The sequence below is a fragment of the Cottoperca gobio genome, chromosome 16 (genome assembly GCF_900634415.1).
Source record: "Cottoperca gobio chromosome 16, fCotGob3.1, whole genome shotgun sequence".
NCBI classification, from domain to species: domain Eukaryota; kingdom Metazoa; phylum Chordata; class Actinopteri; order Perciformes; family Bovichtidae; genus Cottoperca; species Cottoperca gobio.
Window position 1 is genome coordinate 19,723,036 of NC_041370.1, and position 15,976 is coordinate 19,739,011.

At 43.7% G+C, this 15,976-nt stretch overlaps 1 protein-coding gene across 1 annotated transcript in view; it reads left to right on the forward strand.

Moving 5' to 3' along the window:
* The first annotated feature begins 2,224 nt into the window (after nt 1–2,224).
* LOC115021892 (nuclear factor of activated T-cells, cytoplasmic 1-like) overlaps nt 2,225–15,976 on the forward strand; it is a 64,724-nt gene continuing 50,972 nt past the window's right edge. The window contains 4 exon segments of the mRNA XM_029452634.1: nt 2,225–2,722; nt 5,983–6,164; nt 6,166–7,085; nt 8,843–9,002. Coding sequence (XP_029308494.1) covers nt 2,602–2,722; nt 5,983–6,164; nt 6,166–7,085; nt 8,843–9,002 — 1,383 coding nt within the window. The 5' untranslated portion in view covers nt 2,225–2,601.

Consider the following 15,976-nt stretch of genomic DNA (forward strand, 5'->3'; position numbering starts at 1 on the left):
CGGCTCCTTTTTTTTTTTCCTACCGCTGGTTTGTATCATAATTCATCGGCTGAAGTATGTGATGCTGCTTTTTCATCTTTGAGCTCACACGTGCACGACGGCCAAGCCGCAGCTGACGCCAGAGAGCCACTGTAGGCAAAGAAAACACAGCGTACTATTACTTTCCCCCCGTGCAGTCTGCACACGCTTGCCGCACAGCCCGCCTGCCCCCAAAAAGGCAGTCTGCTTCTGATTATGTGTGATCATCCTCGAGCTTGCCAGCTACATTTCAGACTCACGGGAGTCATTTTTCTCTTTAAATCTGGCCCCCATTCAAAAGGAATTACATTGTAGCTTGTCTAAGGCATTGTTAATTGCACTCATGGCAGCTACCAGCACTCAGTAATACTCCTGCTCTACTTGTTATATAGAGTTTTTTTACTTGTCATTATCATTTCTATACTATTTGTAGCCCACATAATGGAGACTCTATTTTCAGTGCTTTGCACTTGCCAATGCATTCAACAGTACCACTCATCTGTTAATTTTAAAAGCCCCATCAAGTATCATAATGACACACTATCATTACAAATTAAAACTTAATTCATCAACGTGAGCTCACACTGTCCATTATTCTGACAATTGTTTTAGTGCCGATATTAGGAAATCTCCACAGATGCCAGCCAAGGATAAGTAGCATTTTAATGTTTAGCAATGTATATTTAAATGTATACATGTGCAATGTATGCATGTTTTCTTTTTTATTCAGCCATATCTAACAACATCTCCATGTGTTTTTTCACCTTTCTGTATCAGTTTATGGCCGCAAAATATACAAACAACAAAGTCATATAATGGGAACTTTTACTTTGATAAATGATATAATGAGTAATAGGAGTGCAATTAAGGAAATAAGCTGCAAAGTGAGCCCCAGTATGTTCCCTTCACATAGGCAAAGCTTAAGGCATTGTGCCTGCATATTCACAGGGGACTGACTTGATGCAAAGCAGTGGAAAGCAGAGATGAGAAACACGGTGTGTGTTTGTGCTGTCAGTGGTTCAGGATAGTTATTTTGGGCAAATCTGTGAAACCGTATTTCCCTCAAACACGAGGAAAACGCATTTGGAGATGAAATTTGATAGGATTTGTGTTTTGATTTTAATCATGGGGATACGCTGACTGTTTGAATATGGTTAATGATGATATAATAACACGATTGCCAACATTAACGAGGAAGGACATTATAGTCATATCAGTGAAAGTACTGCAATGTGATACGTTGTTGTTCGTGTGGGAGACCCCCCCCCCCCCCCCTCCCCTCTCCCCTTCCTCTGCAGGGAAGCCACTGGTCAAGGTCAGCTACAGAAAAACAGGGGGAAATGATTTTCACTGCATGTATCCTAATAATATACAGTAGCTGCCACTGGACTATGGTAAGTTTTTTATTGCAGGTTTACATCAGCTTTATTATTAATCCAGAGGGACCAGCATCTAGTGTCAGTGTCAACATTCAAGCCATCGTGGAAGATAAATTGACAATTTAAAATCTAAAATTCCATATACAACTGGGCATCTTGCCCAATCAAAAGCTCCAGAATGGCAACTAAATGGACCTTTGCTGAGCTGGTTTAGTTAGAATCAGAAGAAGGAATGAGCTTTGGTATAGACCTATTGGTGTATAATATAAAAACATTTAATTCAATTTATTTGGTTCTTTAATTCAAACTATTAAATGAAATCAAAAGCAATTGAACAAATCAAGACACATAGATGAAGAATAGAAGAAAATAATATTAATATTTTCATTATAGAACGTTTTCAGAAATGATTCAATTATTTGAATTAACTCAACGTAGGAATTAATTAATTATTAAATCAATCGTTAAACGTTGGGTCATTTTGCATATTTTTTAACTTCTATAAACTATTTTAGAATTAAAATGTAATCTTAATCTAAGACTGACTTGTAGGTTGTATTGGCAGTATTATGTTTACAAACGAATTATGCGACTGGATTTGTGATAAAAAAAGAAATACATGATTACGACTGTAGAATAAGGGGAAGGGTATCTCTCTCTCTCTCTCTCTCTCTCTCTCTCTCTCTCTCTCTCTCTCTCTCTCTCTCTCTCTCTCTCTCTCTCTCTCTCTCTCTCTCTTACACACACAAACACACCTCCACCGATGGGATCCCAGGGTAGAAGACATCACAAGGCGATCCAGTAGGTCGCCGGTCGCGTCATCCCTGGATGGGCGGCGCACTGACTGGAGGACGGAGGGTGTTTTCCAGCTATAAAGCACCGGAGCCGGCCCCTCTGACAAACCGCGCTGCGTCATCGACCTGGGGAGACTCTTGAAAAACCTTCATTGGGCTGAAGAAAGCCAAACTCACCTCACCCGTGCTCCCCTTAGCAGCCCTACCTGCGCCAGTCTCCAGATCTCAGATTTCTCCCCTTTCATTTGGTGCGCACGGACCACTGCGTTGTGGTTCCAAGTTGTACACTCGCTTTTGCTTCAACTTCGCTGCGAACTATGCTTTTATTTGACGGTGTGTGAAGTGATCTAGCGCCTTCAACATTAACATTACAGTCTCACAGCCGGAGAAAGTTGCGCATCGCTTGTTGAATGCAGGATACCTTCTGCCTGAGCGTCAATTCCAAGTTCAGCTTTGGAGCAGCAGCCGGTAAGGACCGGGGACTGCACTTTCTCACCTCTCTCGCCGCCGATATGAAGTCTGCAGAAGAAGGTACAATATATTGCTTTTAGTTCCAGTTCATGTTTCAACCAGTGCTACAATATGAACTTGATGTCATAGTAGCTCCTTTGAATTGGCTATAATGCAAATTGATAGGGACCGAGTCAAGCATTTTGTAAACCCAGTTGATACAACAGTGAAAAAGGTCTATCACTGTTGGTGAACTGGTAATTCATCTGTTTATTTTTCAAATACATTTAAAGAATGGAAATATTAAAATAAATCTACCTGCAAATATCTTGGTACAAACTTACTGACAATATATATATATATTGTATATTGTATTTTGGTCACTTTATTACTTGTTATTACAAGTTAAAACTGTTAAAATCTTTGAATGATCCTCTGGTGTGACAGTTGTTTCTCTAAATAACTAGATTGTGCTTGATCTTTGCTCTGCATGCAGGAGGATCACATAAGCACTCACTCAAGTACACTGAGTGGCATGCACCCATCCACACCATTAGGTGTCTCCAGCTGTCATTGCAGGTGCTTCTCATCATGTGCAAAGAATGCTGGTGGGGGATACACTGCTGCTGTCACTTGCACTGCTCTTGAAATGATGTTCAATACTGTTTTCTATAATATAAAATAATCAGGGTCTATTCTCCCAATGCATCGCGAGGTCAGAGGTCAACCTTAGAACAGCAACATCTGGGGTTGCTTTAGATTCTGTTTCTTGTTTGGAGATACTTTAGCTAGCAGGATGATTCAGCCTTGGATTACCATTAAATGGAAAGACATGGTTTTATTTTTTAAAATCTCTTTGATTCTGCATTTATGGTGGCAAAATTAGATTTGGCCCATCAGAAGTCATTATTAGTCTTTTTTGACGTAATTCACAGTCTTCCAGTGCTGATATAACTGCTTTTTTGTGGATTTTGGTAATTTCATTTAGCCTTTGAGGTTTCAGACGAACGGGTGCGGACTGTATTATTATTCATTTCAGTCCCTCAGTCCTAAGCCTTATAATTGGTAACAGACGTGTGTGCGTGTGTGTGCGTGTGTGTGTGTGCGTGTGGGTGTGAAAAAGAAAGAGAGAGAGAGAGAGAGAGAGAGCTGTGATCTGTGCGTTCAGGGATCCCGGGTAGCTTGATTGACAATAAGACGTGCTTAACCACACACAGCTTCAGCAATATGCCAAGGACTGCTTTATGATCACTTATATTCATAAACTCATAGACATGCAGATGCAAGCACACACATACACACACACACACTTTACTGGTGTTTTGCCATAGCACATAGTCAGCCATGTGTGATAAGTGGCCCCTGGGTTCTTAGTTCCAGAGGCTGCAGATGACTTCTGTGGGCGACCACCTATCTCTCCCTGAGGTCCCGTCAGTCTGAGCCCAGTCTTAGACCACAATCCCTATGGATAAGCCCATCCATTCTTTAGTCACGCTGGTTTGATTTGTGGGGAGAGAGTGTTTTGATCATGATAGCATAATTGAGAAAAATTGTGGAGGACAGAAAGAGCACGCTATAATCTGTGTGATTGTCAGTGTTTTAAAATTAACTCTGCTTACACCGCATTTGAAATGCGCTGCAAACTATTGTAGAGGCTTTGACTGGAGTGTAAAAGTGAGTCATTTTCTTTTTTTTTTTTCATTCGTTTCACCCCACAAATTTTGATCCGGTATGATTTTGTTAGTTCAGCAGCAGACGTGACGTGTGACATGAAAAAAAGCCAACGTTTCAAGATGCAGTAGTACACGAGAGTGAAAGTCCCAATGTGAATTTGAGTGGGTGGTAGAAGAAGTCAAGTATGTTGTGGCGTAAAGCACACTGATTGCGCACACATTCGAAAGGAAATAAGAATAACAGCTGCAACTTTGAGCAAAGTAAGTCAGGCCTGAAGTAATGAGGTGTGTCACACCGGGTAGAGTGGGCAGGAGATCATCATCTGTTCACCACTATAAGAGGGTGAACCAAAGGAGAAAAGCATCAGAGGAGACTGAGCTGAAGGCATACGCTTGTTTTTATGAAATTTAGCGTATAATCACTGGGGCGGAGATGAGTTTCCAGCATGAAGAGCAAGAGTTTGATTTCAGCTTTGTGTTTGAGTACAGCCAAGGTGTCCATAATGAACCTGAGAGAGGTGGGTACACTGGAGGGTATGTTTTCTTTATTATATGTCCCGGATATTACACAGCACGAGGGCACTCTTGTCTACTGGGATCGAACAAACTTCAGAAGTCAGTGTCTTTCTGACTTGAAAAGGCCGTAAAAGGGTCTGCATTTAGCATTCTGCTACCAAAACAAAATATGACTAGTCTTATCAGAGTTTAAGTTTTTCATTCTGAAGTCCTTGTTTTGTGAATACTAAAATGTGTCAAAAGTGGCAAAGGGAGTCCTGGGCTTTACTAAACTTGCAGTTATAGAACTTGTCTAACGCACATCGTATAATCACCACTTAAAATAGACTATCATAAACACATTTTAGACTGACACATTATGTGGTGTGTGATAGATTCATCATTTCATGTGATGCACACAGCATTGTGGTTAACAAATATAGCTCTGCACCAAGGGGAATGCCCTTAATCGGGTTTCAGACTGAATGTTATTCATTCTTTGACCACTTTTACCCTCTTTGACATTATCACTAAAAAGGCAGACATGAGGTTTACAACTGTTGACACAGCAGCCAGCTGCTGCAAGGCTGTCTGAAGTGCCATACCTGCTAGGCTCCACTGACTTGACTGTGCAATGGCTGAGTTTGTATGTCATTGCGCTTGCCAGTGATTTCCTTGTGCGCTTGCTTGTTGTGCGTGCCCTTTGTTTGTTTGTGGACCACGGCGCATCTGTGTGTAATGCTGCAGCAAACTCTCTTTGACTTAATCACAAGCTCAGAGTGATGCGAGAGTGCTGTCAGTTTTCCATAGGGGAGGGCCTAATTCACTCAGTGAGTGATGCAATCAATCAAATAAAGCATCCATCAGCGCTGCTGGAGGAATTTGTGTAGAGTACATATGACTGCAGGGAGTGCCAAATAGAGCCTTGGATGAACTGATCAAACAAACAGAGTGGCTGTGCAACTTGCGACTACACAGCAAACATATACAGTAACTGCTTTGGATGATTGCTAAGCTTCTCCAGATGTTTATAAAGAAGGGAAGCAGTCATTCGCTGCTGGATGAATTGGTAAAACTTTTGTAGGGGTATTGTTCTAAAATGTACTCACATTTTCAGTGGCATGTTGTCATATTTTATACTTTTATTTACTTACAATTCATTTTTTTTTTCAGATGCATACAGCTACACGCCAAATGTCAGCTTATCCCTTCCACTGGGCATGGGCAACCCCTGTTTGGCTACCCAGTACCACACCCTACAGACCAGCCCAGTCATCTCAGTTTCCTCTTGCCATCAGACAGGCTACAGCCTCCAAAATGATAATCATGTAGCATCAGGCTATTACCTGCCCCACTGGCCTGAGACCCAATGGGGCCCCGGCTTTGGAAAGTCCTCGTATTGAGATCACTGCCTACAGCCAGTATCCCGAGGATGAGGTAGAAGAGAGCAACAGTGAGGACCACATCATCAAACGAGGCGTTAACTCCATTGTGACGCTGACGCTGCCCAACGCAGATGGCTACCGCGATCCCAGCTGCCTAAGCCCAGCGAGTAGCATTTCCTCACGTAGCTGTAACTCAGAGGCGTCCTCTTACGAGTCCGGCTTCTACAACTACGAAAACTCCCCACAAAACTCCCCCTGGCAGTCTCCCTGCGTTTCTCCCAAGGGCTCATCTTCACTGATGTCTTGCCCACATGCCAGCGGTCCTGTAGCCTCCCCTCACCATTCACCCTCCACCTCCCCTCAGATAGGAGCCGTGGCAGAGGAAGGCTGGCCGGCACAACCTCGCTGCTCCAGGCCCAACTCCCCTTCCTGCAGTGGAGGAGGTGGAGTCAACGGCGGCGGCGGCGGCGCCATGGGGAAGAGAAAGTACAGCTTCAATGGCACCACCTACCTTCAGACCTCCTGCTCAGCAAACCAGTCACCCATCCCATCCCCACATGGCTCCCCCAAGGTCAGTGTCACAGATGAGAACTGGCTCGCCAACACCAACCAGTACACCAACTCTGCCATCGTGGCCGCCATCAACGCTTTAACCACAGATGGTGTGGTAGATATGGGGGAGGGAATCCCAGTCAAGACACGAAAGACCATGCTGGATCACTCCATGAGTCTGAAGGTGGAGCCTGGTGGTGAATTGTTGGGTCTTGATAGAGAGCTCTGCCATGAGGACTACCCCTCCTGTCTGGCCCTCAAGAAGGAGAACTACTGTGGAGGGTTCCTGGATGTGCCCCAGCATCCATACTCCTGGTCTAAACCCAAGCCTTACCTCAGGTAGGTGGAGCTGCTCCAGCAATTCAGTAGTACTGTAAAAAGTTAAACAGTGTAAAACCAACCCAGTAGTTTTGCCTTTAAATGTCCTTGAGAAGACAATGAAGCAGGTGTAAGGTGTTTACTTATTTAGACGGATTTATGCTTTCTAATATTCTTCCTAAGGAATAGTTTAGTATTTTTCGGACAGTGACTAAACAATTGTCCAATAATACCACCACCTTTTTACTGTTGTTGTCTTTTTCGTTTTCATTTACTATTGATAATTTATTGCAAGGACACAATTTCAGTTTCAGTTTTTAATCTTCAAAGGCCATATCAAAAGGCAGAAATCCAAAAGTTGCATGCTTTTCAGTTCCAAAGGAGTTCTCTTTGAAGATCAAAACTATTTCAGAAATCATATTTCACAGGGTGGAGTTGCCCAGTGTGTGTCTGGCACTGTTGCTATAGCAACCCTCACACAAACATAAAAATACATATAGACACTATTACACAAATACACAAATACACTCAACTATGTCATTGATTTGGAATTTTGAGGAAAACAAGCTCTTTCATTTTCATTTGTGTCAATTTTCCCAAGCCAATAACACACTCTCCTTTCGGAAATCAAGTGTTTTGATTAAGATAGTCAGCAACAGGAAGTAATGGTGACAGGCTTGACTGAAGGGGAAGCAGTCTGTGGTTTAATCAGCCGGCTCGCTGCTGAGGTCTGTCGCGCCATCAGCCCATCTCTTTCTGTGTAGCTAACCTGATGTCATGCACTGACTGGGCAGATAAAGCCCCGTGGGGGGAAATCAGTTCGTTTTGGGTCAACAAACAGCCCACAAGTTCCACAAAGATGCCAGAGATTGTTTTCAGTTGAGCCACCCTGCGGGTCAGGGGTTTGCGTTTACCAGGCATCCGGCATAGCGAAATATTGTCTTGCACATGTTTGTTTTGGTTTAGATATCTCCACGGTGTTCACATGGGAAGCTCTGACTCTCAATCTCGAGAACAATGATGTTAAGCGAGGCCAGCTGTAGAAAGAGATATGCTGCAAGGCAGGGTGGGCTGCTGACCTTATTCCATGGTATTACTCCATTGTCTTTAATACTAGTCTGACTGTGCTTGAGAATCATACAGTTGTCAATTTTAAATGAATAATAATAATTGTAAAAGGACAGGCTGATTGCCAGTTTGAGTGAGATTTGTTTTTGTGCCCTAGAAATGTCTGCCCTCCCACTGTCACTCTCTTAACTCCCTGTGCCTGTTTCCACCTGTCAAACCATAATGCAAAACACACATGCTCTCTAACCAGGGCACATTTGTCTCTCATTTATTTTTCATAAAAAAGGTCACTAATTATTACCCAGGCCCGAGGAATTACGCACGTCAACGAATGACTTAAATTGATTAGATTACGGACGATGATGAAATGGAGAAGCAGCAAGTTAGTTGGATTACATTAAAGTGTCCCAATTTGAAGCTAATTTAAAGCAAGTTTTGAACTTTTTGATGCCAGTGATGGAACCTTGGAAAAAATGCCACCTTCACTGTTTCTTTGGCAAATCAATTGTGACTACAGTTTTAAGAATATAGTTTTTTTTTAATAGAGAAATAACATAAAGACCTTCTCCAATTTCTTTTTTCTTAGTAACCTGGAAATGCAAATCATAGCACTTCCTTTTTTCAGGAATGAGCAGACACCAATTGTCCAGCTCAGAAAGTGCCAATGTTTCTTACAAAAGTTAATTCACTAATGTGTCATGTTATTGCAGCCCATCTCTTCCATCTCTTGACTGGCAGCTTCCGTCCTGCTCCGGCCCGTACAACCTACAGATCGAGGTGCAGCCAAAGTCCCACCACAGGGCCCACTACGAGACTGAAGGGAGCCGAGGGGCAGTGAAGGCGCTGTGTGGGAGCCACCCTGTAGTACAGGTATGTCACAAACACTGTGTTAGCCAGCAAATGTTTTTTTAAATTCACTGTGCACACTTGTGTTTATCAGAGACAAGGTTAGCTTTGTGTGTTTAGTAATATGCTTTCATTACAGCACAGTGGTAATGGTGCATGCTGACTGATTAGTTGTACTTTTTTCTGTTCAAAAACAAGCTGAAGTTTGGTTGTTGCTGACTTTATGACAGCATGTAGTCTCAGAGAAAGGTTACAGTTAGTCAATTATATTAAACTTACAGAATATCCAATGTGTCATTACATTATAATTGCAAACTTGTCAAGCCTCTTAAGCATATATCAAAAGCCCTGAAGCCATTTTTGTAACTTTTGTATACACACACACCACTATGTATGTGTTTATCTATGTGCATTGCTGTGTTATTACTGTTCCCTGAATCCGGGAGTCTATCTACCGCTGCAAAAGGTCGTCCTGACTAGCAGCAGTGCATGCTTATTCAATTAGTATAGAGCAGGACCATCGCCTCTCACTATTGTGCTTGGCGAACACTTAAAGAGCACACGTCAGCCTCACCGCAGCACAGAACAGAGCTCCATTCTCTGCTACATTGTCATCACACTGCGTTGACATCTTGGTTAGGTTTACTCAAGGTGGGGATCTACTGGTGTGTGTCCTTAAGGTTGAGCGTGCACTGCATTAGCCTAATAATATACTGGGGCATTCATTGATGATGATTTTTTTACAGACTAGATTTGAAGATTTCAATTAGCAGATGTTCTATGCATCATACGGCCAAAGCAAATACGGCACCTTGAGAAAACATATTTGGACCAGTAGCCTACAGTTTCAGGTTGGTGGTCCATCCTCGTCACACGTAGCATTAGACGTTGCTCAATGTCAAGCGCACTTGACAGCTGTTGGCCAACGTGGTGCTATAAACAAGCCTGTTGAACTTCAGGTTTCCTCTGTAAATACAGGTAATTATTCCCCATCATTCCAAACCTTTGTATATCCACATGCGGGTGAATCAACATTTTACCCTCGCACCTCCCCATGAGGCTGACCAGACTCGGCCTGCCATGCACAGCTGTGGCAGGTGAGGCTGGTTTTTATTTAGTCCACATCACTTTCTGACTCACTTTAAAAAGTTATGAGTAAGCGTTTCTTTGCATACACAGTGTTTTCCTGAATTACATCTATGACTTGGGTTGTTTATTTCATACTACGAAGGCACCAATTTATTGCGAGGATGTTTTTAAGTCTTACTGTGTATGTCGAGCAATTACAAGTAAGTAGTAGTCATGGAGAAAATATGATGACAGCTGCTTTACCGCCACACCTCCCCCCTACTTGCATAGCTCACACTTTACTTTTACTTTGTGGTGAGAAGTGATTTATGCGTCTGATATTGCATGTGCAGTCAATTGGAATATCTTGAGGGTTTCCTAACAGTGGAAACCACTGGAAGCATTGCAGTTGGTAAAAAGATAAATTTATAAGGATTATGCAATCATGTGTACATGCTAGAGGGTGAAATGTAGAAGGAGAGCATGTGCTGTTTCTTCAGGGGGGCTTTTTGCAAAGTTTTGAATTACAAATCATAAATCTGACTCCCTCGCTTTCTGCCGTTTTCTCATATGAGCTCCTACAAATATCGAATAAATCTGTCTGGCATTTCCATTCCACAAACGATTGTCTGTTTCAGAAGTGTTCTCACTTACTGGAAACACTCCATTTGGTTTCGGCGAGGGGTGGAGCATTGGTAGAGCGTGCATGGGGCACCACATGATGCGGATTACGGCATGATTACGTAGCTGGTTCTTAATTTGGTCATAAACTGCATATCTTCTCGTTCCCTGAATTTGTCTGATGATTTCAGCGTTAGCCCGTACCGACAGAAGTTTCCCAATCTCGTCGTCTCATATAGATGAAGCATTCTTTTTCCCCCTGGGATGTTTGTTATTTTCCCGCTTCACACCAGCCACCATAAAACGTCATCAACATGCCTACTCACTCGCCATGAATTCTCCGGCCAATGAGTCGCTCTATTTACACATTATTACAATTGGGCATTACACATAATGTGTACTAGGGAGCTGGCAGGATAAATTTATTTTTAATGTCCGGTCCAAATGAGCTAGACACTTTCATGTTCTATACAGCTCCTCTTGTTAATGTGTGGATCATTTTCAGGGGGATTTGGTCTTTGTTTGGTGTTGGGTGAAATGGTGTTGTCTTGGATGATAGAGCATACTGTAGTCCCCAGTGCCCTGCGGTAATGAGTGGCAGGCGTTGGATGGGTGAGATGCAGTCAAGGAGAATGAGTCAATAATGACATAGGGACATGTGTGTAAGGATGCAGCTAAGGAAGTGTATGTGTTTGTGTGTGTGTGTGCGTGTGTGTGTGTGTTTGTGTGTGTGTGTGTGTGTTTGTGCTAAGACTGGAGCAAGTAGAGAGAAAAAGAGGTAAGGGGCAGAGGGAGTCACCAGGCAGCTGGGGCTTGGCTTGGCTGCCCCCGGAGATGCTCTGTATCCTGCTGATTAAGGCCTGGGTGGCACCGAGGTTGGCTGAGCATAGTGGTGGTATTGGTGGTGGGGTGGGGATGTCTGTATGTGTGATGGATAGGAGATCCCAGCACCTATCAGACGCCACCTCCCCTTTCAATGAACTGGAGCCTCCCTCCCTCACTCCCTGGGTCCAAGGATGTCACTTCTTGTGAGCTGTTCATACTTAAAACCATCTCCCAAACCCACACTAGAAGGCCTCCCTCGGTTGTGGCCCAGTCATCCACAGCTCTATTGTTTTTTAGCTCATGGATGATCAGACACGTGCGCTATGAGTGATGGTGACATGTGTGTTGGAAAGCAACAACGGATGAAAAAACAGAAAGATGACAAACACGACGGGACACACTGCTTTTACAGTTCCCCGGAGAGACAGCAACTGACAGATAATCAAACCAAGACGCTCAACTGCTCAATTACTGTTGTTATCTTGTTATTCAGTAACGAGAAGAGATGTGTTCTTGACAAACCCACAGGAAAGTTTAGCATCTGTAAGGTCTGACATCATCCTAAACTGCAGCAGATCAACCACACCACATGCAGTGCTGTACCCACCCATTGTGGGTGGGTGGGTGGGGAGAATGGAGTGTCTGCACTCCAGCCACACCGATGAAAACCTCTTGATTATAGGGTTAGGTCGACTCATTACCCCTCTGCTGCTTGCACCGACTCTCCGCGCTTCCAAGTAATTTTCTTCTGGACTTGCACTCTGTCCTTCGCCTCCCCTCCTCCGCATCCACAGCCTTTTAAACTCCTCTCTACCTATAGGTCCACTTTGTGACCCCCGCGGCTGCTTGTCCACTTTATTTACTGCAGCAGACCACAGCCCATTAAGGGGGTCTAGGGTACTCCATCGGCTCCTCTCACACTGTTCTAGACTCTCTCCTCTGTCACCACAGCTATGGCAAACGTCAACAGTAGGATTTTCGAAGCCATGCTCAGGAAGAAAATAACAACGTGGTGTACCTTCACTCAGAATATCACCATGACATTGATTAATGGGTTTTCCAGAGGAGAAGGATGGGGAGGAAATGGGGAATTGTGCTGAATTATTTTCATTGAGAATATAGTGACCGAGAACATGACCCGACTCTGATCTAGAATGTGGGTTCAGTTGGAGATGTTGCAAAGGCTTTCAGGTTCAACCTCAGTCAGGAAACACACAGACATCCGACAGACCTTTAGTAGCAGCAGACTGCAACACCTGTGGAGTATTAAACCTACCGCGCGGTACGCAGCACAGTCCTGCATATGGCTAGTTCGTATAGGATAATGACTGGCCTATAGGGCTTTCCCCCCTCACGCATACACACACTCAGTCTCTCATTAAGCCTAAAGCAGCAACAGACATGGTGTAATTTCAGCAGGATGTGGCCATCATCCCTATTAACGTGTGCGTGACTTAATACCCATCTCCCTTCCTCTGCAACTGTATGTAATGCACATCAAATTTGCAGTATGTTTCCGCCACGACGACATGAAAGACCTTGGCATGTGCGGTTTCACCTTGGGATCCGGTGCTTGCTGGCTGCGTAATGTCTTAAAGAAAAAGCCCTGATCTACAGCATCCTTTACTGTAGCTGCTAATTGCTCATTAAATCTACCGCTGCCTCTTGTTTGATATTCAAAAGGCTTGGTGTACCCTGTAGTGCTGTTAGAGCGTAGTCAGGGCTGTTATTCATTGCTCAAAGGGATATTTATGCCACTCTTAAATTGTGGTCACTCCATATGCAGGGCTTCCCTTGCACTGGTATTGGGCTACCACTAATTATCAGTTAATAGCAATTGGAAAAAATTTGAGCGAAATGTGCATCGTTTTCACTGGTATGAGGTGATAACCAGACAGCCCACAGATTTATGAGGTAAGACACTAGTGGGTAGTCGTGCTATTGGGGGGCACAGCAGTCATCCGTGCATCATGTTACTCAAATCCTTGGTAGATTTGGATGGCATGATCCTATGGCAGGCTGTGTTGGTAACATAGCCACTTTTTTATATGGAATTTGGATCCTCACTGGTCTAGACATGGGATAGTGCTTGAAACTATGCCCTCAATGACATAACACTAAAGTGCTCAGTTCAACAAAAACGTTGAGCTGTTTTTTGCTTATAAAAAAGGAGCAGATTTCTGAGCTATGGAAATGCAGCGGATTAAAGGATTGCATATGTTGCTTTATGTATTCAATATGAGGCACTGGAGACATTAGAAGGGCAGGAGGGTGATGGAGTAAAGTCTGGAAGGAGAGACAACTTGGATGAGTGTACATTTAATTGGATACAGAAATGGCTGGCTGTGTGACTGTCAGTACTTGACAGAGAGAGAGGGGAGCGTGATAGTGGGAAAAAGCCCTGATCTGCTGTTGTATTTCTCCTCCCCTTCTTAAGTCACCCCCACTACTCTGCTGCTTCTAGTCGTCTTCTGCTTTTCTTCTCCCCAATTCTCGGCGCCACGTGGACCTCTACGAGTCATGACATTTCTCCAGGCAGTGATGAAATCACTGCGGAAGGATAGAAGGCAGCCCACTGCAGGCCTGTAGAATGTATTCACACTCAATTTCTAGCCAGGCTAGACACATTTAATTTACCAGCAAGTCATTATCAAACATTACATGTTCAAATCCTTTGTTTGAACTATTGAGGTCAGCTGCAGGCAGCATTGAGAACGTCACTATCACTAAAGAAATTTAGGGATAAAATGTTCATATTAATCAGTTGAAAAAATACCCTCTGACATTTATCCTAACTGATTTTCAGTGTGTGAAGCAAAGAAAATTAAGGTGCCGTATCCCAGGGGGCGGAAAATTTCGATACAGATGATAGATCTTCAATGGTCCAAAGGCCCTTGGAGATGAATGGTGGAAAGAGGATTGGGATGCATCCTCCTCTCACTTTTTCATTGCAGCTGACCCAGACAATACAGCTGCAAACAATTACACAATTAATGCATCAACTGCCATGTTTTTCGGCTATCAGAATTGGTCCGTACAGCAGCGGCTTGCGGTGGGAGGTGTAAATGGATCTAGCTGACACAGTGGCAGAAGTTGGCACCCTGAAAACAGCTGCAAATCAAGCCTCTATTTAAATTCAGTTTAGATTATCTTAAAATAAATATACCGTACATGTGCCAGATAGGCTGCAGTTGCAGCTAGAAAAGCTCATCTGTTCAAAATTAGCTGTGCTCTGGTCCAACCTCACAGGCTTCTTTAGACTTAAATACAAAGCTGAGATCACAAGTGTGTGTGTGTGTGTGTGAAGCCTCTGTCCTCCACGCTTTAAGTTTAAAACACTTTTTTCTCGTCTTATTCCCCCTTTGAGAATAAAATAAAGAAGTCATTTTTGCACTCTGCTTGTGGTGTGCATTTGAGTGAGCATCGCAGGAGTTTAGCAGGAGCAAAGGGGCGTTTTTGGGAGAGGGTCAGAGGAGAACATATGGTAAAGGAATCGGGGGAGGTCGCCCAGGGGGGACTAGACCGCCTTCCTTTGCTGCTGGGAAGACCAGCGTTACCAAGAGGACTATCTGACCTCATTAATCACTTCCTCTCCTCCATGAGGTCACTACTGCTTTGAATGCGGACGCCACCGTCATTGTGCGCTACCGCAAGACGAGTGAAGGGATAAAGACCCCTCCTCCCTTCTGCCTCTCTTGTGGGCCTCCTTACAGCCACGTGGCAGCTGAGGTAATGGTTGGAGGTCACCGAGAAATCCAAAGAAGTCTCGTGAGGCAAAAGTGACAGGCGACACGGCTTTGTAGCGTGGCTGCCTGCATTTTATTAAATCATATGGGAACGTCATGCAATTTAACGCTCTGGCGTTTCAGATTTATACCTCATGCTCCACCATTGCGCTCTCACGAGTCAATACACAAGTAACTGGTAGCATGTGTGGCTATGGATAATTACCGCTGGTGACACCATAAGTAAAATATAACAAGCAGAGCACGGTCTGCTGGTGAGATCACCGCATAGATGAAGTGGTCCCTTGGGATGCCAAGACTTCAAGAAGCTTCTGACCTCGGCCTAACTCACTGATGACTAGCATGTGTGACGAGCTCACAGGTCAAGACAGCTGCTAGAGACACTATGCGGAGCTGAAGAGAAAATAGGACGGTTGGAACCGGAGATGAACGACAGCCTTAGCTTTGCCACTCTCTTTGCACTTCCTTGATATCTGAGACAAAGCAAAGCCATATAATTACTTCTGCTGAGATTATTGAGACATATGCTCCACTCCAGTGACTAGTAATATCCTATTTTTATTCAACATAATTAGGACTGAAAATTGTCCTAGGAAGAAAAAGAACACATCCACTTCCTTGTCCCAAATGCAGAAGATCTGTCATCAAGTAAAGACCAAAGGCATTTAATCTTCAAGTTTATTATCAGGCCAGACAACTTTTAACTCCGTATCCAGACAAATTTGTTCTCAAAGCAAA